General features: G+C 55.3%; 1 protein-coding gene across 19 annotated transcripts; it reads left to right on the top strand.

Annotated features, from left to right (window-relative positions):
* The first annotated feature begins 65 nt into the window (after nt 1–65).
* On the top strand, nt 66–18,686 carry ZDHHC19 (zinc finger DHHC-type palmitoyltransferase 19). 19 transcript variants are annotated; one of them, XR_008547366.2, is made up of 9 exons: nt 183–674; nt 1,029–1,150; nt 2,142–2,281; nt 3,096–3,268; nt 3,974–4,079; nt 11,338–11,408; nt 12,564–12,649; nt 12,987–13,162; nt 13,713–14,053. XR_008547366.2 is itself a non-coding variant. In XM_054682446.2 (8 exons), the coding sequence occupies exons 1-8, from the start codon at nt 529–531 to the stop codon at nt 15,262–15,264; spliced, it is 900 nt and encodes a 299-aa protein (XP_054538421.1). In that variant the 5' UTR covers nt 66–528; the 3' UTR covers nt 15,265–18,686. The 19 variants fall into 19 exon arrangements, 13 of the variants coding, with proteins under 13 accessions (XP_054538421.1, XP_016795679.2, XP_024211652.1 ...); XM_054682446.2 differs by lacking the exons at nt 11,338–11,408; nt 13,713–14,053 and adding an exon at nt 15,127–18,686 and having other exon boundaries at nt 66–674; nt 1,107–1,150; nt 12,569–12,649; nt 13,091–13,162; XM_016940190.4 differs by lacking the exons at nt 11,338–11,408; nt 13,713–14,053 and adding an exon at nt 15,127–18,686 and having other exon boundaries at nt 71–674; nt 12,569–12,649; nt 13,091–13,162.
* Nucleotides 18,687–22,816: the final 4,130 nt, after the last annotated feature.

Here is a 22,816-nt window from a genome sequence, read left to right as displayed (position 1 = left end):
AAGTGATTCTCCTGCCTCAGCCTTCTGAGTAGCTGGGACTACAGGCGTGCACCACCACTCCTGGCTAGTTTTGTATTTTTAGTGGAGATGGGGTTTCACCATGTTGGCCAGGCTGGTCTTGAACTCCTGACCTCGAGTGATCCGCCTGCCTCGGTCTCCCACAGTGCTGGGATTACAGGGATTACAGCGCCGGCTGAAAATGACCAACTTTCTTCCCATGTGTTTCTCCAGGTCATATTTTCTCCAACAACATCAGCCTCTCAGGGGCAGGAACTCCCGGTTCCCCAGCACGTGTCGGGGTGGGGGTGGGGTTTGCTGTTGGAAGTGCCTGTCACCGGAGGCAGCTAGAGCAGGGCTGCAGACAGTTCTGCTGAGGACCCCCAGCCTCTGTGATGTCACACTGGGCCTTCTTTCCTTTCACCCTGGGCTGCGGCTCTGAGGCTGCCGTGGCCATGGAGCTCTGGAAGCTGGGCTGGGGGAGGAAGCCTGGTGGCTCTGACGTCCCCTGGAGGCGAAGGAGGCCCAGCCATGACACTCTTAACGGATGCCATGCCCCTGGTGAAGGAGCCCCATCCCCTGCCTCTGGTCCCACGTCCCTGGTTCCTCCCTAGCCTCTTTGCTGCCTTCAATGTGGTGCTGCTGGTCTTTTTCAGTGGCCTCTTCTTCGCATTCCCGTGAGTTTTCCAGGCAAGCCGTTAGGTTTCCCACAAAGAGACAGAAGATGATAGGATGGAGGCAGGGGAGTGCAGAAGACCGGGGGAGAGGTCAGGGAAAAGGGGATATTCTGTTCCAGGAACCGACGTGCAAAGGCACAGAGGTCAAGGGTGCCTGTGCATTTTGGGAGCTTTGGGTGGCTGGTCATGCTGGTGACATTTGGTGGAGCCATTATGAGTCTGCCTGGGTATTTGGAGCCTGGATTTTTAGATCTGGCTTGAAGGTCTGTGGGTCCTGACCTGAGTAAGCCACAGGCCTTGGGCCGGGGGCTTTGGGCTGCCCCTGCTCAGGACCGAGCCTGCCTCTGGTCTCAGTTGCAGGTGGCTGGCTCAGAACGGGGAGTGGGCCTTTCCTGTTATCACAGCCTCCCTCTTTGTCCTTACCTTCTTCAGTCTTGTTTCACTCAACTTCTCAGACCCTGGCATCTTACATCAAGGTGAGGCATCAGCCCCCTGGGAAAAGGAGGTGTCACTCAAGGGCTGGGAACCTGCAGGGGGGATTCCTAAGGTGCTCCTCCTACTGACCCTCCTCCAGCCTCTGGACCCCTTCACCCCACGTCTTCACTGCTCTGGCCCTCGCTCTTTTCTCTTTCTTTCTTTCTTTCTTTCTTTCTTTCTTTCTTTCTTTCTTTCTTTCTTTCTTTCTTTCTTTCCTTCCTTCCTCTCTCTCTCCCTCTTTCTTTCCTTCCTTCCTCTCTCTTTCCTTCCTTCCTTCCTTCCTTCTTTCTTTCTCTCTTTCCTTTTCTTTTTGTTGAGACAGAGTCTCGCTTTGCTGCCCAGGCGGGAGTGCAGTGGCGCGATCTCCGCTCACTGCAAGCTCCACCTCCCAGGTTCAAGCGATTCGTCTGCCTCAGCCTCCCAAGTAGCTGGGGCTACAGGAGCATGCTACCATGCCCAGCTAATTTTTTGTATTTTTAGTAGAGATGGGGTTTCACCATATTGGCCAGGCTGGTCTCGAACTCCTGACCTCATGATCAGCCCACCTCGGCCTCCCAAAGTGCTGGGATTACAGGTGTGAGCCACCGTGCCTGGCCCTACCCCGTTTCTTAAGCCACCAAGGTGTGGAAAAACAAAATTGTTGAGGTTTCCCAGTTGCCTTAGATGGGAGGACCGGGCAGGCCAGGGCCAGAAGCCAGTGGGCTCTTCCAAACCGCTGTATGCACTTCCTCCCTTCACTACACAATGACACTCAAAGCAGCACTCACTGTTCCAAATGCCTGAGTTTCATACAAAACTCTCCTGGCTGGAAACCCGTCTTCCCTTTGACTGCCATCCTCTCTGAGCTTGGACAGCTTGCTCAGTGGGGACAGGGGTTCCCCTGCCCACCTTGTCCCCACCCTTCCTTGTGCCCTGTGATGCCGTGGAGCTGCCCCCACCGCGGGGTGACCGCAGGGCCTTCTGCTGTGCCCAATCCTCTTCCCACGCCAGGCTCCGCTGAGCAGGGCCCCTTGACGGTGCACGTGGTGTGGGTGAACCACGGGGCCTTCCGCCTGCAGTGGTGTCCAAAGTGCTGCTTCCACCGCCCGCCCCGGACTTACCACTGCCCCTGGTGCAACATCTGTGTGGAGGTGAGTGCCCCACTACCTGTCCACCAGCCATCGCTCCACATCTGGCTGGGACCAGGAACCTCCCTCATACAGGGGCCAGGGCTGGGTGTGAAGCTGTTTTCAGGACTGCTAAAGGCCAAGGGTGGCAGTAACTCCCAGCCACCCTTGGTCACTCATGTGTTCTCCACCTGCACCTGTCCTGGGAGGCTGGCCGTTGCCTGCAGAGGTGCTGACATGCACAGGGCATCCGCATCTGTCCTGGGCTGGGTCAGGCCAGGGGAGGAGAGGCAGCCCTCTGTCCCACCCCTGGGCTCGCTAACACGAGATACCCAAGCCCCTCAGGCTGGCTGCCCGCCTGGTCTGGGAGGCCTTGCCTGTCCTCACCTGGGTGTCCAAGTTGGAGGGTCTCCTGGCTCTGAGTGACCATCTCTCTCGAGAGCACGGCTTGCATAGGTTTACAAGTGCAGGAGGCTGGCTGGGCAAGGGTGTTACTGTTACTGTCATCTTCATTGAATGGATGAGAAAGTGGAGGTCCAGAGACGGTTTACGTTCTGCCCAGAGTTACAGTAGGATGTGTCTCACAGAGGCCAGGCCAGTCTTCTCTCTAAAGGTCTTCTGACAGGTGACCGTATATACCAGAGTCCTAACTGTGCTCTAACAAGGGAAATGCCAGCATGAGGCATTCTGTGGCTCAGTTTCTCCCTGGGGGTGGAAGCCAGTGCATGGGCCAAGGGCAGGTGGCCTAGAGGGCAGGGGGAGGGCCTCAGGATTTGGGGTGATGGAATCTGGGCCAGAGGAGAAGTCCTCAAGCCTGGCCCCTCTCCCTGTCGCCCAGGACTTTGACCACCACTGCAAGTGGGTCAATAACTGCATCGGTCACCGCAACTTCCGCTTCTTCATGCTGCTCGTCCTGTCCCTGTGCCTCTACTCGGGCGCCATGCTGGTCACCTGTCTCATCTTCCTGGTGCGCACAACCCACCTGCCCTTCTCCACCGACAAGGCCATCGCGTATCCGCCCACGTGGGGAAGCAGGAGAGGAGGCGGGGACAGCCAAGGAGGGGGCTGCAGAGGGCGGGGCTATGGGGGCGGGGCTAGAGGGAGAAGCCGCCTGGGAGGACCAGTCTGGGACGAGGTGAGGTGGGTGGGGTCGGGGGATGGGCGGGGCTAGGAGAAGGGGCGGAGCGTTAAGCCTCCAGCGGGCCTGCGCGGTGGCTCACGCCTGTAATTCCAGCACTTTGGGAGGCCGAGGCGGGAGGATCGCTTCAGCCCGAGACCCAGACCAGCCTGGGCAACATAGACCCCGTCTCTACAAAAAAATAGAAAAATTAGCCGGGCGTGGTGGCTCGCGCCTATAGTCCCAGCTACCTGGAAGGCTGAGGTGGGAGGACCGCTTGAACCGGGGAGGGAGGTCGAGGCTGCAGTGAGCGGTGATTGTGCCTCAAAAGAAAAGAAAAGAAAAGAAAAGAAAAGAAAAGAAAAAAAGGAATCTGGCGGGGTCACGGAGCGGGTGCTAAAGGTGCACCGCAGATCTGGACGGGCGGGGACAGCGGGGTGGAGTCAGGCTTTCAAGGGGGTGGGCGGGATGAGGGTGGAGCCAGGGGACTGGGTGGGTGGGTGGGCGTCCGGGGGCGGGGCGGGGCTCGGGGCAGAGTCGGGCCTGAGGGGCGGGGCCAGGCGTGGGGGTCCCGCAGCCCGGTTCCTTAACCCGCGCAGCATCCTGGTGGCTGTGTCCGCCGCGGGCTTCCTGGTGCCGCTGTCCCTCCTGCTGCTGATCCAGGCCGTGTCCGTGAGCTCGGCCGACCGCACCTACAAGGGCAAGGTACGCGGGGCCGCGGGTGGTCAGCTTGCATCTCGGGGACCTCCGCGCTTCCCGCGCTTTCTCCACTGCCCTTGGCCCTGATAGCCTGACCCCCACCTGCGATGGTGCCTCGTTAGGTCCCTCCAGACCCAGCTCTTAAGAGGCTCCAATCTCGCCTCCTCCGGGAGCTCAGTGGTCCCTGTCCTTCCTGGGGGCCTACTGTGTGCTAGGCGGTTTGGATTCTTTGAGCGATGGGAATAGAGGTGAGTAAGGCTACATTCCACACTCGTGTTGATGAGGAACCTGAAATCAGAGTAACACCCACCAGATACCCACGAACACTCAGAGAGGGGGCCGGTCCTGAGCTGTGTGGCGCAGACTCAGGCATTGAGGGTTGAGGGAGGACCACATGGTAGGGTAGGACGTGCAGCTTAGGGGTTCGGGAGAGAAAGAAGACGGAGAGGAGGGCATTGCGGGTGAGGGGACACCTTTGCAAAAACTCAGGGAAGCCTGAAAGTCTGTGGAATGTTGATAGGATGGAGAGGAAACAATTCTAACTGGGGCAGAAGGTGGTGTGGGCAACCAAGTCGACTGCTTCTGTTGGCCACATTAATAAAGGTCCAGGCTGGGGAATGGCGTGAACCGGAGAGGCGGAGCTTGCAGTGAGCCCAGATCGTACTACTGCACTCCAGCCTGGGCAACAGAGCGAGACTCTGCCTCCAAAAAAAAAAAAAAAAAAGAAAGAAAAGAAAAGAAAAGAAAAAGTTCCAGGCTGGGCCCCGTGGCTCATGCCTGTAATTCTAGCGCTTTGGGAGGCTGAGGCAGGAGGATCACTTGAGCCCCGGAGTTTGAGACCAGCCTGGGCAACAGAACGAGACTTCATCTCTACAAAAAATTAAAAAATTAGCCAGGCACGGTGGCACGTGCCTTTAGTCCCAGCTACTCCAGAGGCTGAGGTGGGAGGATTGTTTGAGCCCGGGAGATGGAGGCTGCAGTCAGTGAGCTGTGATTGCACCACTGCACTCCAGCCTGGGCAATAGAGCAAGACCCCATCTTAAAAAAAAAATGCCCAGGCTGGGTGCAGTGGCTCACACCTGTAATCCCAGCACTTTGGGAGGCCGAGGTGGGCAGATGACCTGAGGCCGGGGGTTCAAGACCAGCCTGGCCAACAAGGTGAAACCCTGTTTCTACTAAAAATACAAAAATTAGCCAGGTGTGGTGGGGCACGCCTCTAGTCCCAGCTACTCGGGAGGCTGAGGCACAAGAATCGCTTGAACCTGGGAAGCAGAAGTTGCAGTGAGCCAAGATTGTGTCATTGAACTCTAGCCTGGGTGACAAATCGAGACTCTGTCTCAAAAACAAAACAAAACAAAACAACCCCAGAAAGTCAGGTGGAGAATTTAAGCTTGATGATGAAATCATGGTATGAGAGCCAGGGTAGAATTTCTTAAAAGCCAAGTTTATTGGACGGGTGCATGGCCCACACCTGCAATCCCAGCACTTTGGGAGGCCGAGGTGGGCGGATCACTTGAGGCCAGGTCAGGAGTTCAAGACCAGCCTGGCCAACATGGCGAAACCCTGTCTCTACAAAAAATACAAAAATTAGCCAGGCATGGTGGCATGCGCCTGTAATCCCAGCTACTTGGAGGCTGAGGCAGAGAATCTCTTGAACCTGGGAGGCAGAAGTTGCAGTGAGCTGAGATCATGCCACTGCACTCCAGCTTGGGAGACAGAGCCAGACTCTGTCTCAAAACAAACAAACAAAAACCAAAACAAAAAGTCATTTATTGAGCAATAATCTACCTATGTAATACTCACCCTTTTCTAGTGTACAGTATGAGTTCTGACACATGGATACAGTCCTGCAGCCACCACCATAATCAATATTTAGAACAGGTCCATCCCCCCCGAAAATCAGAGATCATGGTCTTTTGTAGTCAATTTCTCCCCCTACCTGTGGCTTTTGGCAACCACTGATCTGTCTTCTGTCCTTATCACTTTCCTATTCCAGAATAACTGGAATTGTTGGCTTGTGAGTCTGGCTTCTTTCACTTAGCACAATACATTCGAGATTCATTCATGTTGTTGCTCATAGCAGTCGTTTATTCCTTTTGATTGCCGTACGGTATTGCATTGTATGGATGTTCAATAGATTATCCATTTACCAATTGAAGATGTTTGTGTTATTTCTAGTTTGGGAGATTATAATAAATAAAGCTGCTATAAACACTGGTGTACAGGCATGTGAACATAAGTTTTCATTTCTTTGGGGTAAATACTTGAAGGGGTCATATGGTAATTGAATGTGGTTTTTTGTTTGTTCGTTCGAGATGGAGTCTCACTCTGTCACCCAGGATGGAGTGCAGTGGCTCAATCTTGGCTCACTGCAACCTCCACCTCCCAGATTCAAGTGATCCTCCCACCTCAGCCTCCCAAGTAGCTAAGACAACAGGTGTGAGCCACCACGCCGGGCTAATTTTTGCATTTTTAGTAGAGATGGGGTTTCACCATGTTGGCCAGGCTGGTCTGGAACTCTTGACCTCAAGTGATCTGCCTGCCTCAGCCTCCCAAAGTGCTGTCCGGCCTGAATGTTTAACTTCATAATAAATTGCCAAATTTTCTTCCAAAATAGTGGTACTATTTTGCATTCCTACCCGTAATATATAAGAATTCCAATTGCTTTGCATCCTTACGAACGTTTGATGTTGTCAGTTGTTTTTTGTTTAAGCCGGTATAAGACATGTGTAGTGGCATCTCAGTGTGGCTTCAGTTTGTATTTTCCTAATGACTAATGGTTTAAGCATATTTTCATGTTCTTCTTTGCCATCTGTGTAACTATGGTGAAGTGTCTGTTCCAATCTTTTGTCCATTTAAAAAATTGTATTGTTTCCTTATTATTTGTTACAAAAAAATCTGCTAGGATTTTCACTGGAATTTCATTGAGCCTATAGATCAGTTTGGGGAGAATTGACATTCTAACAAGATTGAGTGAATTCATAAACATGCCACACCTCTCCATTTATTTACGTCTTCTTCGATGTCTTTCATCCTTATTTTGTGTTTTTCAGCATATAGATTTTGTATCCATTTTGTTAGATTTATATGTATTTCATTTTTTTGTGCTATTGTAAGCATGTTTTTTAAAATTTCAATTTCCATTTGTTCATTATTATAAGGAAATACAATGGATTTTTTTGAATTGGTGTTGAATCCTGCCATTTTGCTAGACTCATTTATTAGTTCCAATAGCTTTTTTGTTGATTCTACATAGGAAATCCTGTTGTCTGTGAAAAAGGACAGTTTCACTTCTTCTTTTCCAATCTGTATGGCTTTATTTTTTTCTCTTCTTATTGCACTGTCTTGGACCTCTAGCACAATGTGGAGCAGGAGTGGTGAGGGTGGACATCCGCGCCATGAGACTCCTTCAGCAGGTCACTGGCTGTTCTAGGAAAACTGATGGGCAGCATTGATGAGGGAGGAGCTGCAGGTATCAGACAGCTGGAAGGACAGAGGCGCCCTCTCTGCCCACCACCTCCCATCCCAGTCACCCTTCAATCACTCCACCACACCCATATTTGGCTCCCCGACCTGTGACTCCCCAGCTCCGCCCTTCCTCATCAGCCCGCTCTGGTCTGCATGTGGTCCCTCCCCAGCCTCAGTGCATCGTTTCAGCCTTTTCTGGGCAGCCTTCGCCCTTCTCACATCCTGTGGTTCTTCCTGCCCTCCCTCCCCTGCCCAGAATGCTGCCCTCCTGATCCAGGATCTCCAGCCTCCAGGGACCCTAACGTGGCCTGCGATTCACCAGGCAGGGCTCCTTCCCGCCGCCCGCAGCACCCGCCTCAGGCCTTCTTCACATGCCCCAAATCTCATTCCCTTCCTCCTCCATCCCCGGGCTGCAACTCTGCCTGTGGTTGATAGCAAGGTCTCTGGATCCAGTTCACACATGTTCACATCACAGCTCCACAGCATACCAGCAGAGAGATCCTGGGTATATTACTTAGCCACCTAGGCGTCCACTTTCCCCAACTGTAAAATGGGCAGCATGGGTGAGTTTAAGACATAGAGTAGCAGCTGGTACAAGTGAGTGCTCTAGATGTCGCTACTATTAATACCGTTCAATTTCTCTCTCTCTTTCTTTCTTCTTTCTTTCTTTTTTTTTCTTTTTTGAGACAGAGTATTTCTCTGTCACTCAGGCTGGAGTGCAGTGGTGTGATCTTGGCCTCCTGGGTTCAAGCGATTCTCCTGCCTCAGCCTCCCGAGTAGCTGGAATTACAGGTGCACGTCACCATGCCCACCTGATTTTTTGTATTTTTAGTAGAGACGGGGTTTCACCATGTTGGCCAGGCTGGTCTCGAACTCCTGACCTCAGGTGAGCCACTCGCCTCGGCCTCCCAAAGTGCTGGGATTACAGGCTGAGCCACTGCGCCTGGCACCATTCATTTTCATCACCATTTACACATGCTCCTGTCTCTCTCATCTTAAAAGCAAAGCAAAACCCTCCCTTAACATCGCCAGCCTCCACTCCCCCTGCTCTACTCTGCTCTCCAGCAGCCAAGTCTCCTGACAGGGCCGGCAGTGCTCACTTGCCCCACTCTCCCCCTTCCCCGGCGGCTTCAGATGGCCTCTGTGCTCACTGTCACACGGATGCTGCTCTCACCAGGCGGCCGAAGCCAGTGGTCAGGCCTCATACTACTCTTTCCGGAGCGCACACAGCAGCTTGTGAAACCGCACGCAGGGAAGCGGCCTGTCCCCGCCCCTCAGGGCTCAGCCTCTGGCCTCCTGCGCGGCTCCTCTGCGTGTGCCTGGGCGCCTCTGCCTGGGTTCCTGCTCCTTCCCTCGGTGCTGCCCTCGCCACCCTGAAGGTTGAGGCTGGCCCGGGATATGTCGTGGGCAGTGCGTCCTCAACCCCCAGCACAGTGACTGGAACTTTCCTTTTTTTTTTTTTTTCTTGACGACAAGGACAGTAGTGAGCAGCGAGGAAAGAGTAGAACAAGGAATTGGGTCTGTAACTTACTGAAAAGGCGAGATAAACCACTGCTTTCAGACCAGCCCTTGGAACTTTTTTTTTTTTCCTTTTTGAGACGGAGTCTCTCACGCTGCTGTCCCGGCTGGAGTGCAATGGCGTCATCTCGGCTGACCGCAGCCTCCACCTCCTGGGTTCAAGTGATTCTCCGGCCTCAGCCTCCCAAGCAGCTGGAACTACGGGCGTGCACCACCACACCCTACTAAAAATTTTCGTATTTTATTAGAGACGGGATTTCACTATGTTGGCCAGGCTGGTCTTGAACTTGTGACCTCAAATGCTCCACCCATCTTGGCCTCCCAAAGTGCTGGGATTACAGGCATGAGCCACCACGCCCGGCCCCTGGAACATTTTTAAGGCCCCAAAATATTCCTGAAACAGTGAGTGAACCAACCAACAAAGGAATCCATAGCACTTTGGGAGGGACGAAAAGACAAAAAGAGAGAGAAGCCAGATGCCCTGATCCCTGGCGGGGAATGGGGAGATGGGGGTTGGGTGGGAGACGGAGCAAGAAGCAGCTCACCCTGGCTTTGGTCCTGTGGAGTGTCAGGCAGTTTCAGACACAGAATCGGAGCAGGAGCCCCAGGTCTGGAGACAGCGAGGTGGACAGTCTGAGTGCTTCAGAGCTGTTAGTTTCTTTTTCTTTTTTTATTTTTTGAGACAGAGTCTCACTCTGTCGTCCAGGCTGGAGTGCAGTGGTGCTATCTCGGCTCACTGCAACCTCCACCTCCTAGGTTCAAGCGATTCTCCTGCCTCAGCCTCCTGAGTAGTTGGGATTACAGGCACATGCCACCATGCCCGACTAATTTTTGCATTTTTAGTAGACCGGGTTCTTCCATGTTGGCCAGGCTGGTCTCGAACTCCTGGCCTCAAGTGATCCACCCGCCTTGGCCTTCCAAAGTGCTGGGATTACAGGTGTGAGCCACGGTGCCCGGCCAAGAGCTGTTGGTTTCATTCATATCTGAAAGCATCTTGCATGGGAGAGGCAGGTACAAATGTATCGGTCAGTTTTGGCCCGGTGCGGTGGCTCACGCCTGTAATCCCAGCACTTTGGGAAGCCGAGGTGGGCGGATCATGAGGTCAGGAGTTCGAGACTGGCCAACACAGTGAAACCCCGTCTCTACTAAAAATACAAAAATTAGCTGGGCGTGATGGTGGGCGCCTGTAATCCCAGCTACTTGGGAGGCTGAAGCAGAAGAATCGCTTGAACCCGGGAGGCGGAGGTTGCAGTGAGCCAAGATCGTGCCACTGCACTCCAGCCTGGGCGACACAGTGAGACTCCGTCTCAAAAAAAAGAAAAATGTATTGGTCAGTCTTATGAATTTATTAAAGATCATCATTCCTTTAAGCATTTTTCTATGCCTCATATACAATCAACATTTTTCTATACCTTATATACATCTAATAAATAAAAATTTATTTCCCTAATGCCGGGTACAGTGACTCACACCTGTAATCCCAGCCCTTTGAAAGGCTGAGGTGGGAAGATCGCTTGAGGCCAGGAGTTCAAGACCAGCCTGGGCAACATAGCCAGACCCCATTCCTGCAAAAAAAATTAAAAATTGGCTGGGCATAGTGGTGCATGCCTGTAGTCTCAGCTACTTGGGAGATAGAGGTGGGAGGATCCCTTGAGCCCAGGAGTTTGAATTTGTGAGGACCTATGATCACTGCACTCCAGCCTGGGCAACAAGAGCAAAACTGCGTCTCAAAAAAAAAAAAAAAAAAAGGCCGGGCGCGGTGGCTCGTCCCCGAAATCCCAGCACTTTGGGAGGCCAAGGTGGGCGGATCACGAGGTCAGGAAATCGAGACCATCCTGGCTAACATGGTGAAACCCCGTCTCTACTAAAAATACAAAAAATTAGCTGGGCGTGGTGGCGAGCACCTGTAATCCCAGCTACTTGGGAGGCTGAGGCAGGAGAATGGCGTGAACCTGGGAGGCAGAGCTTGCAGTGAGCTGAGATCACGCCACTGCACTCCAGCCTGGGTGACAGAGCAAGACTCCATCTCAAAAAAAAAAAAATTATATATATATATATATATCCCTAAATTTTAAAATTCTGTCAATATATTTTTATTAGATTTTAGTTTTTCTAGAGACAGGGTCCCACTCTGTCATTCAGGCTGGAGTGCAGTGGCGTAATCACAGCTCACTGCAGCCTCGAACTCCTAGGCTCAAGGGATCCTCTCATCCCAGCCTCCCAAGAAGCTGAGACTACAGGTGCACAATGCCACAGTCACCTATTTTTATTTTTTTAGAGATGAAAGTCTCAGGCTGGTCTTGAACTTCTGGGCTCCAGAGATCCTCCCTTCTCCACCTCGGATTACAGGTGCCAATCACCATGCCTGGCCCAAATTCCATAAATTTAATCAAAATCTTCTAAATGACTAATACAATACCAGTTTCTTTTTTTTGAGCCAGAGTGTCGCTCTGTCGCCTAGGCTGGAGTGCAGTGGCATGATCTCGGCTCACTGCAAACTCCGCCTCCCGGGTTCAAGCGATTCTTCTGTTTCAGCCTCCCCAGTAGCTGGGATTACAGGTGCCCGCCACCACGCCTGGCTAATTTTTTGTATTTTTAGTAGAGATGGGGTTTCACCACGTTGGCCAGGCTGGTCTCAAACTCCTGACCTCAAGTGATCCACCCGCCTCGGCCTCCCAAAGTTCAGGGATTACAGGCATGAGCCATCTCACCCGGCCAATACGTTTCTTTTACATGCTTTAAATACCTTAAAGTAGGCAGAATCTCAAATAGTGCAAGGATGCGTATTGCCCTATGGCAACAGTGAGTGGCGACAGTGAGCTGTTATGGAGCTGTCCAGACTTTTCCTCCCTCCAGTGAGTGCCAGCTGTCCTTGCATGGAGTCCTGGTTCCTTTGGTGGAGAATGGTGTTGAAAATCTCAGCCTTTGCGGCGGGGAGCGGGGGCATGGGACACAGGGGAGTTGGTGGTGGGCAGAGATGCTGCTGGGCCACTTTCAGTGACAAAACATGACAGCAAAGGCTCTTGAAGTCAGGTGAGGCCCAGCCTGCCCTGTGGCGGAGAGGGAGTTTGGGAGGGGGTGAGGCGGATGGGTAGAGTGAGTGGGCGAAGGGGAGAGAGGAGGGACAGAACCTGATCAAGGTCAAGAGTGCCCAGGGGAGGACTTGGCCTTTACCGCATTGCGTGTTCAAGGCTTTTAGCCCAGATTTTCCTGGGCCATGTGATCACGGTTAGGGAAATATGACTGGGCCTTGCTCAACTGACCTTCCAGACAGTGACATTCAGTATCTGGAAGGAGGTAGCAGGAGATGTGTGTGGCCAGTGGAGACCAAGAGGAGGAGGATGGGGCAGTGGTGGGGAGGTGCTCTCGGTCTCCTGGCCTCCAGCTTGCTGGTGCCCTGGGCTGAGCCCTGGCTAGCTGACCAGCTCAGGGAGGGCCACTGGGCAATGGCCCAGCCATTCCTGCTGGTTCTGAGCTCCTTTTCCGGTTTCCATTCCCCACCAGTGCAGACACCTTCAGGGATACAACCCCTTCGACCAGGGCTGTGCCAGCAACTGGTATTTAACAATTTGTGCACCACTGGGACCCAAGTGAGTTGGCAAACCAGAGGCCCAACTGGTGAACCCTGGGGGTGGGGCAGAGGTGGGTTCCCCCTGGCTTCTTACCACAGCCCCAGGCCCTTACACTCACTGTTCCTGCTCCTCTGGGGTTTTCTCCAGGGCACTGGGAGCTCTGGGGCCTCCCTACGTCCTTGGCTCTGTGTGTTCCTGCCCCACTATGGCATACAGGGGTGCTGCATCCTAGATGAGGCTGGCCTCAGCTTCCTGCAGAGCCAAGCCCTGGGCTGTGTGCTTCCCAAGCTGAGGCGGGCAGGGGAGCCGGACCAGGGAGGACAGTGGCCCCTGCATCTGGCCTGCTGCTCCCCAGGTACATGGCTGAAGCTGTCCAGCTGCAGAGAGTGGTGGGGCCTGACTGGACATCCATGCCGAACCTGCACCCTCCAATGTCCCCCTCTGCTCTCAACCCCCCAGCCCCAACCTCTGGGTCCCTACAAAGCAGGGAAGGGTCCCCCGGGGCGTGGTGAGGCTGCAGCTCTCCAGGAGGTAAGAAGCGTGTGTGCGCGTGGGTGTCTGTGCGTGTCGGGAGAGGGGTGTCTGCAGGTTGTGAGGGTGTGGGGGGAGGCCCCTGAGGTTTGGCTGACCCTGAAGCTGGAGCGCTCCGAGCTTGGGGGAGGGGGGTTCTACACTGGGGGGGTTCTACACTGGAGGGCCCAGGCCTCTAGAATACACCCAGGAGTCCCTGGAATCACAAAGACAAATGGAGGATGACTCCCCCACTACATGTGCTGATGGGCCTCAGGCCAGTCACCTACTCGCAGGACTGAGATGAGTCTCGTGGTTTATAATTTGGCCAGGGGGTGCGGGTGGCGGGAGACTCTTTTATTTAAAGGAAACATTGACTCGAAGCCCCGTGAGACATGGAGGTGGAGCATCAGGAGGCCACCGTGGGGCTGGGCAACCCCTGTGCCCCGGGGCCTCTGCAGCACATTCTGTGGGGCCAGCCCGCTCCCTTTGCCTCCAGGAGCAGGAGACCTGGCACGAGCTGCGGGGCGGGGTCTTGTTGAGAGCACTCATGCCCCTGTTCTGTGTTCAGTTCCACACGGGCCCAGTGCTGCCCCTGCTGCCGCAGGAGCCCCCAGGCGAGGTTCGGCCTTCCTCTCGCCCCTGTGCACCCGGAGATGCCCACAGCACCAGCACCTGAGCTCACCTCCGAACCCACCTCCTGAACCCACCTCCAGACTCACCTCCTGATTCCACCTCCCGAATCCACCTTCTGATTCTGCCTCCTGAACCCGCCTCCTGAACCTGCCTCCTTACCTCCCACTTCCTGAGCCCTGAGTGGAAGTCTTTCTGTGCCCTGCCCTTTGCCCACTCCCCTGGTGGGACTGCCAAGACCCTCAATGCCCATTAAATACTCTTGCCTGCCTCTTACAACTGTCACGCTGCGCACGTCCGTCCTGGGTGAGGGCTTGGAGGAGGCTCTAACAGGCCGGGACAACGACCTCCCGGGATGGAGGACCCCGGATCTGTGGAGGCCTGAGGTCAGGACCGGACACCACCCGGCTCTGTGACCTTGGACGAGACACCTAACATTTCTCTCCTCCTTAAAACTGGGCAACAATAGGCTAGGCGTGGTGGCTCATGCCTGTAATCCCAGCACTTTGGGAGGCTGAGGCCACCTGAGGTCAGGAGTTCGAGACCAGCCTGGCCAACATAGTGAAACCCTGTCTCTAGTAAAAAGTACAGAAACTAGCTGGGCTTGGTGGTACGTGCCTGTAGTCCCAGCTACTAGGGAGGCTGAGGCAGGAGAATTGCTTGAACCTGGCAGATGGAGGATGCAGTGAGCCAAGACCACACCATTGTACTCCAGCCTGGGTGACAGAGTGAGACTCTGTCTCAAAAAAAAAAAAGGGCAACAACAACAACAAACAACAACAATAATAATAATAATTGCAGCAGTTGACTGGCCTAGCTCCCAGCTAGGGCTGGAGATGATGGAAGAGGAAAATCCACCAATGTCGGGGTGTCCGAGGTTGGGGAGGACCTGGCCTCTGCCGGGTCACACCTTTGTCTGGCTGCAGGGGGCGCTCGCAGCCCAGGTCCAGCCCTGCCTCTCTGGAGCCTCTGGGGTGGGGTTAGGGCTGGCCTTATCATTTCTGGGGCCCTGAGGCTGGGAGTGGCCCCCTCCTGCCTGCCGCGTCCTGGGGAAGTGGAGGGGTGGGGGCGTTCACCACCACGGCCCAGCCTTGCATCTTTCCTGCAGCTGTGTCTCACCCTGGTCCCTCTTTCCTGGTGGGAAGTCAGGAGCTGGTTCTGGTCTTGCCCCTGGGGTGGTCCCAGGCCCCACAAGTCTTCAGGCCCCTGGGGTTGGGGAGGTCGGGGGGGCATATCTAACTGTGGCTCTGCTAGCGGCCAGAATGTGACCGTGGGACTGGGAATAATGTCATCTTTCTGGAAGGCTGGCAGAGGCCGGAATGAGGTGTTTCATGCAAAACATCGGGACACAGGTACACGGTTGGCACACGGTGAGCGCGGTCAGTGTCATCGCAAAACATCGGGACACAGGTACACGGTCGGCACACGGTGAGCGCGGTCAGTGTCATCGCAAAACATCGGGACACAGGTACACGGTCGGCACACGGTGAGCGCGGTCAGTGTCATCGCAAAACATCGGGACACAGGTACACGGTCGGCACACGGTGAGCGCGGTCAAAACATCGGGACACAGGTACACGGTCGGCACACGGTGAGCGCGGTCAGTGTGGTCCTGATGATTTTCTCCACCACGCAGCTGACACACCACCACCCAGAGCTTCTCCGAGGACCACCTTCGAGACTGACCTGGGCCCCTTTCTTCAGGGAAGTCCCTTCTGCCAGGCTCCTCTGGCTCAGCCTCTCCGTGTCAGGGGAGGGTGGGAATTTTTATCAAGTGTCCCAGTGATTCTGCCACCTGGAGTGTCAAAATGGGCACAAGCCACACTGTTTGCTTCCTGCCACCTTTGTATCCGGGTGAAACCAGGGTGTGGAGGAGGGTGGGGGCGGAAGGATGTCACCCAAGGGTTCAGATGAGCCACCCCCAGGTGCCGCGGAGGTGTGTGTGTCTGTGTGCTGGGGTGTGAGCGCATTCTCAGGGGGACGCTGGCCCAGCCCCTGTCCTCTCTACCGCTGGTGATGCAGGACGTCCCTCCAGATCTCCAGCCCAATGGGTCCTGCCACAACCCACCCTGGAAGCTTCAGACCCTTCCCTGTGCAGGCCCAGCCTCACCCACCTGCCTGGCATGAGCCACGGGGGAGGGGGTCCAGGAGCCTGGGCCAAGGCCGGGATGTGAATTATGGAACTGGCTGGTTGAAGAAGTGGTGCCTGCCTGGAGTCCCAGCCCACAGGGGCAAAGAAGCCCAGGCCCAGCATCTGGGGAGGCCCTGCCCTTCCTCTGCCACCCTGTCCCTTAGTTCAGGACGGCACCTACTGGTCCTCACCTCCAGGTATGCAGGGGACACAGCCTCAGGCAAGGGCCTTTCAAGCCCTAAGCCAGCTGTGAGTCATTTCCCCTCACACACTGGGCCTCAATTTCCCCACTGGGCAGACATAATTTTCCTCATAGCGTCAAAGGAGACCATGACCCCTCTGAGGGCAATGGCCTCCTGCTCTAAATGTGGATTCTAGGTCTCTCTGTCCCTCCCAGCCTGGGATTTCTTTTTTTTTTTTTGAGACGGAGTCTTGCTCTGTTGCCCAGGCTGGAGTGCAGTGGTGCGATCTCGGCTCACTGCAGCCTCCTCCTCCTGGTTTCAATTGATTCTCGTGCCTCAGCTTCCTGAGTAGCTGGAATTACAGGTGTGCACCACCATATCCAGCTAATTTTTGTAGTTGTAGTAGAGACAGAGTTTCACCATGTTAGCCAAGCTGGTCTCAAACTCCTGGGTTCAAGCGATAAGCCCACCTCAGCCTCCCAAAGGGCTGGGAATACAGGCATAAGCCACGGCGCCCGGCCCCAGCCTAGGATTTCTAAGGTTTCTTCAGGAAAGTCGCTTGGATCAGGCCCCTTGGCTCCTGGAGGGGTAAGTGAGGCTTAGACTGTCCCTTCCTTTGACTCCCCACCACTCCACACTCTCCCCCCTAAGCCAGGGGACCCCTCCGGGATTCTTTGCAGCGGGGCTGGGAGGCCTCGGTTCAGCTGCACCCACTTTTCCTTTCTGCCCCTTCCTTGTTTCTGTGGAATGTACCCTTGATTCTCAGATGTACCCCACCCAGTCCTTGACCCACTGATAAGGGGAGGGGTGTTATCAGAGCCCAGTTACGGGGCCTACTGTCCACACGCCCAGGAAGCCCTGCCATCTCTGCCTTCTGTGGGCTGGAGCCAAGGAGTGACCCCAGGCCTGCAAAGCCGCCAGGTGCCTGACTGTCTAGGGCTCCTCTGAGAGGTCCCCAGCTGGCCCCTAGGACCTGAAGAAAGGGGTTAGACCCTGGGATGGGGTGCCCAGAGCAGCGCCCTCCCATCTCCACGCCTTTCCTCCATGGGCCTTCTGGAAGGCTCACAAGCTTCATGGGCATGTGGGGTGGGGCTCAGCCCCATCATTCCTCTCTGTGCCCAACTAGTGTGCTGTGGAGAAGTCACTGTCCTGTGCGTAGCCTCAGCTTCCTCGTCTGTAGGACTGACAGTCATAGCCACCTCCCAGGGATCACAGGATCCTAACTCTCTAGGAGAGGAAGGGACCCGGGCTGCCTCATCCAGCTGCCCCCCACCCCCAGTTTCATAAGCAGGGACTCTGGGGCCCGGAGAGGGAAGTGGTTGCATCAGATCACATGGTGCAGCCAGTCTGGTGACTCTTGGGTTCCCAGGCCGCTGCCCCATCCCTGGTCCTGGGCCATTCCAGAGGAGACAGGCTTGGCTGGCAACCCCAGGGCTCTGCTCTCCAGCCCCTGTGCCTCAGAGCTGGGCTGGGCTGGGCACAGGCCCAGGAAACTGATAAGAAGGTTTAACTCTCTTCAGCCCTGTGCTGCCGGCGATAATGACCCCCTCCGCTGCCTCCCACTCAGCCCTGCCCTGCTCTGCCCTGCTCTGCCCTGACCCTTGGGTGGGGGCCCTGCAGGTGGCTGAGGGTGGAGCAGGGCAGGGACAGATGGGGGAAGGGGAGGTCACCGCACTGCAGGATCCAGGGCCCAGAATCCTAGTACCTCAAAGGACACAGGCACCTTGCTGGCTCTCATGGGCAGCTGGGCACAGTGCCTGACACCCATGCTCCGTCTGGGTCTGAATCCCTTCTCTTTAGTTCTTAGCATGCAGAGGAATGGCTGGAGGGAAGCAGCCCAGGGGCTGAGGGCTCGCCAGAACTCCTGTACTAACAAACCCTCGACGGAGCCCTGCCTGCGCCAGGGCCTGTGCTCAGTGTCCAGGCTGCCTCCTTCAATCCTCACGACTGCTCTATGGAACTGTTATTCTAGTTTCTGAGGTGAGGAAACCAGCATGGAGCAAACAAGCAACTCCCCAAGAGGCAGAAGTGCAGCTCCCGTGACTCGTAGCCACCACGAGGTGTGTCTGTGGGCAGTTTCCACATTTTATTTCAACGTGGGGTCACAGTTAAGACGCGGGCTCTGAAGGTGGGCTGCCTGGTTTCTCCCCCTGTAATGTGAGATTAATAATTGTATCTCTAGAAGAAAACACACACACACACCACACACACACACCACACACACACACACACACCACACACACACACCACACACACACACACCACACACACACCACACACACACACACACACACCACACACACACACCTCCCCACACACCACACACACACACACCACACACACACCACACACACACCACACACACACACCACACACACACCACACACACACCACACACACACCCCCCCCACACACCACACACACACACACCACACACACACACCACACACACACACCACACACACACCACACACACACACACCACACACACACACCCCCCCCACACACACACCACACACACACACCACACACACACACACACACAAAAGTCGTATCTCATCGTGTGGTTATGACATGGCTTACCTAGTGCATGGAAAGAGCTTGGCACAAACCCCCACACGTGACAGGTGCTTCGCAGAGGAAGCAGTGACCATCATAGCCCGATAAAGGAGGCAGGAGGCAGACCAGGCCTTGGGATGCCAGTTACCATGACAACAGCCTCTGACTCCTGCCCGGCTAGGTGCGGGTTCCCCTGTGGCCCTGACAACAGAGGTAAAGGGTGCTGCTTCGGACACGAGGTCTTTGTTACTGTTTTACACAAAACCCCCCAACACTGGTGTCTCCAGGCCAGAAGGGATGGGGGCATGGGCTGAGATTCTTCAAGGGAATGAGAAGAGGATCACCCAACAACGGCTCTGCCTCCTGTTAAGAAAGCAACTGCTGCTTCTGCTTTGTGGCCAGGCAATGTTTCAGGCTGAAGGAAGTCAAAAGCAATGGTGTTCCGAGCTCTGTTCCAGGGTGGCTGCTCACAGCCTCCGCCCTCCCTGCTCCTCACCTGACCTCCCCCGCAGGCAGCGTCTCAGGCTCTGCCTCTCCACGTGGGCCTCTGCCTCACCTCTTCTCACCTTTCCACGCTTGCCTCCTCCCTTCCCCTTGCTCCTCCTCCTGTCTTTCTCTTTCTCTTCACACTCTCTTCTGCTCTCCCTCGATTGCTCTCTCCCTCCTTCTCTCCCTCCCACTTTTCCTGAACCACAGCTTCCAGGAACACAGAGGCAACTGTCTGACAGCTTTTCATGTCCTGGCTGCGGTTCTGGGAAGGCCCTGGTCTGGGCATGGAAACCCAGGGCACTGTCCGCCAGGCTGGAGGCGGGGCCTGCACAGGGCACCTTCGTCTGCCTCTCCCTGGGGCTTCCGCCTCCCACCCGGGCACCCACTTTCCCAGCAGCTTTCTGCTTGGGGAAGTTCTGCTGCTGAAACTGGGGATTCCCAAAGTGGAAGGGGCCCCACTGAACAGCCAGCCACCTCCCTCACTTCTCAGCAAGAAGAAAACCAAGGCGGTGGGGGACGCAAGGCGGGGCTTCCCCGGGATCACACAGCTGAGCAGAGGCCAGGCCAGGGGGTCCCTGATCTGCCACCTGAGTCCTGGGCCCTTCCTGCCACCCCACGGAGAGGAGAGGGCTGGGTCAGAGGCCCGGCCTGTCAACAGGAAGGGCACATTCTTCCTCCTAAAGGCCTAGTGATCTGACTCCAGTGTAGCAACGACAGCAATGATAACACAGTTGAATGCTAACGGAGGTCCAGGCCTGGGGAAGCACTCGGCCTGCGTTTGCTCACTTAGTCCTCAGCCTCCTGAATGAGGTGCTGCTGTTACTCTTGTGGGTGTCTCGGGCCTGCAAAGACCAGGTGTGCTGGGTTGGGGGCTTCAGGGCTACTGTTTTTTATTTTTATTTTTTTATTTTTTGGAGACGGAGTCTCGCTCTGTCGCCCAGGCTGGAGTGCAGTGGCGCGATCTCAGCTCACTGCAAGCTCCACCTCCTGGGTTCACACCATTCTCCTGCCTCAGCCTCCCGAGTAGCTGGGACTACAGGCGCGTGCCACCATGCCTGGATAATTTTTTGTATTTTTAGTAGAGACGGGGTTTCACCGTGTTAGCCAGGATGGTCTCGATCTCCTGACCTCGTGATCCACCCGCCTCGGCCTCCCAAAGTGCTGGGATTACAGGTGAGAGCCACCGCGCCCGGCCCATTCAGAGCTACTCTTGCACTGATCTCCTGCGATTCCTTGACTGAGTGACCAGGGAGGAAGGTCCATGGTCTGAGGACAAGTCCTGAGGTGAACAGGGCTCCAGGCAGGATTTATTCCATGGCCCATTAGTATCCTTTGGCTGAACCTGAGTCATGCTGAACCTCATCTGTCCCCGAGTAGTGGTGGAGGCATGAGGTCAGCAAGTGAAAGCACTGACCCCTGGGCAGGGCCCTGGGCTGTCTGGGCTGGGAGATTCCCCCAGTCAGATTTAGCTCCTAGATGCCTGTTCCTCAGCCCCTGATGGGAGTGGAAAGATCCCTCCTGCCTGCCTTTTCCTGGCAGGGCAGTAAGCGGCTGCGTAGGGAGCACAGGCCGGGCATCCGGAGAGCTGGGTGGACAGGTGGCTCTGCTGCCAGCTGGATGTGTGGCCCTGGATGAAGCCCCGACCTCTCAGAGCCGCTCTGATCTCAATGCGAAGTTGAAACCAAACTCCATGCCTGGCCCACCTCACAGTGCGCTTGTAGGATCAGAAGGGTACATGATGGGCCGGGCATGGTGGCTCATGCCTGTAATCCCAGCGCTTTGGGAGGCCGAGGTGGGCGGATCACCTGAGGTCAGGAGTTCAAGACCAGCCCGGCCAACATGGCGAAACCCTGTCTCTACAAAAAATACAAAAATTAGCCGGGTGTGGTGGCGCACACCTGTAGTCCCAGAGGCTGAGGCAGGAGAATTCCTTGAGATACGGAAGTGGAGGTTGCCGTGAGCCGAGATCGCGTCATTGCACTCCAGCCTGGGTGACAGAAGAAGAAAGAAGGGAGAACCTTCATGGACTTGTATTCCTTTTCTTAGGCCAGGTCCAGGTGGGTGTGCGGTGGTTGTAAAGGAAACAGTGAGAGGGTCTGACTCAGGCGTGGGGACCTGGAGGGAGAAATTCCCTTTCTCTTCTGTCTCCATTTTCTCTCCTTGGGCCCTGACCCTTTTGCAGGCTCTGAATTTAGATTATCTGGGGGGTGGGTGTGGTGGCTCCTGCCTGTAATCCCAGCACTTTGGGAGGCCGAGGCAAGTGGGTCATGTGAGTCCAGGAGTTCGAGACTAGCCTGGGCAATATATTGAGACCCTGTCCCTATATAATAAAATAAAAAATTAAATTAAATAGGGCATTGGGAAATGGTCAAGTCCGAGGATGGGCCACCTCATTCTGACTCCCAGGCAGACGGCCCGGCTCACCTTTCTTGGGTGACCTTCTCAGCTCCCTCTCTTCCCCACCAAGTATCTATCCCTAGGGGAAGGAGCTGGCCAGACTTGGATTTGGGGCAGAGATGGGGCCCTCTCTGCTCCCAGCTGGCGGCATAGTCTGTTAGCCACCCACAGCCCCCGGCCTCAGAGTGCCCTGGAGTAGAAGCCTCTGGAAGGCCTCAAGGCCTGGTGGTGCCCAGCTCACTCTGAGCCTTTGGCGGGGGCCTGGGCTGCTGGCCCAGCTTGGCCAGGAGACTCCGGCTGCCTTGGGCCCAATCCAGGCCAGAGAGTAAAGGGGGTTTGTTCCTGAAGCGGAGACCAGAAGTAGGCACACACAGCGCCCTTTGCTTTGGAGTAGAAGACTTTAAAGATTTGTTTTCTTTAAACATCCTGCTGCAGGAAAGAGAAGCTGAAAACCAAACATTCCTAAAACATGGATTTCAGGAGCAATTTGTTTGGTTTCCGTCCCACCCTGTTTCTGCTCAGGGGGGTGTCAGGCACTTGTCCCTGAGGTTGGGTGGAGGGTCCACGCCCTTCCAGGCTCACCCGTCCAGCCTCGGCAGCAGGTCTCCTCGGCACCACATCTAGCCTGAGGGCCCCTGGTCGTGCCCCGTCCCTGAGCTTGGTCCCAGGGGAGGGTTTGTACGCATCCACGTCAAGGGAAAAAGGAGGCCACTTTTCTTTTACATTAGCTGCACCTGGCACTGTTGACCACACCCTCTTTCTTGAAACCTCTTTTACTCTGGCCTGAGGAATCAGACATACTTCTTTTGTTGTTGTTATTGCTGTTTTTGAGACAGAGTCTCGCTCTGTCACCCTGGCTGGAGTGCGGTGGCGCGATCTCGGCTCACTGCAGCCTCCGCCTCCCGGGTTCAAGCGATTCTCCTGCCTCAGCCTTCTGAGTTGCTGGGATTACAGGCACCCACCACCATATCCAGCTAATTTTTGTATTTTAAGTAGAGACGGGTTTTCACCATGTTGGCCAGGCTGCTCTTGAACTCCCGACCTCAGGTGATCCGCCCGCCTCGGCCTTCCAAAGTGCTGGGATTACAGGCGTGAGCCACCGCACCCTGCCAAGGGATCAGACACACTTCTGACCCTCCTGACTCTTGGCTGCTCTTCCCCTCAGCCCCTACCATGAATCTTCTAGGTCCGTCCTTGGTCCTCATGTTCCTGCTACTGGGGAACCAGTGAGGTTCAGCATGACTCAACCTGCTTTTGGAGACGTCACTGATTCCCTTGGCTTCA

The sequence above is a fragment of the Pan troglodytes genome, chromosome 2 (genome assembly GCF_028858775.2).
Source record: "Pan troglodytes isolate AG18354 chromosome 2, NHGRI_mPanTro3-v2.0_pri, whole genome shotgun sequence".
In the NCBI taxonomy this organism is placed as follows: domain Eukaryota; kingdom Metazoa; phylum Chordata; class Mammalia; order Primates; family Hominidae; genus Pan; species Pan troglodytes.
Note: the sequence above shows the minus strand (reverse complement) of the source record. Positions and strands in the feature narration are given on the sequence as shown.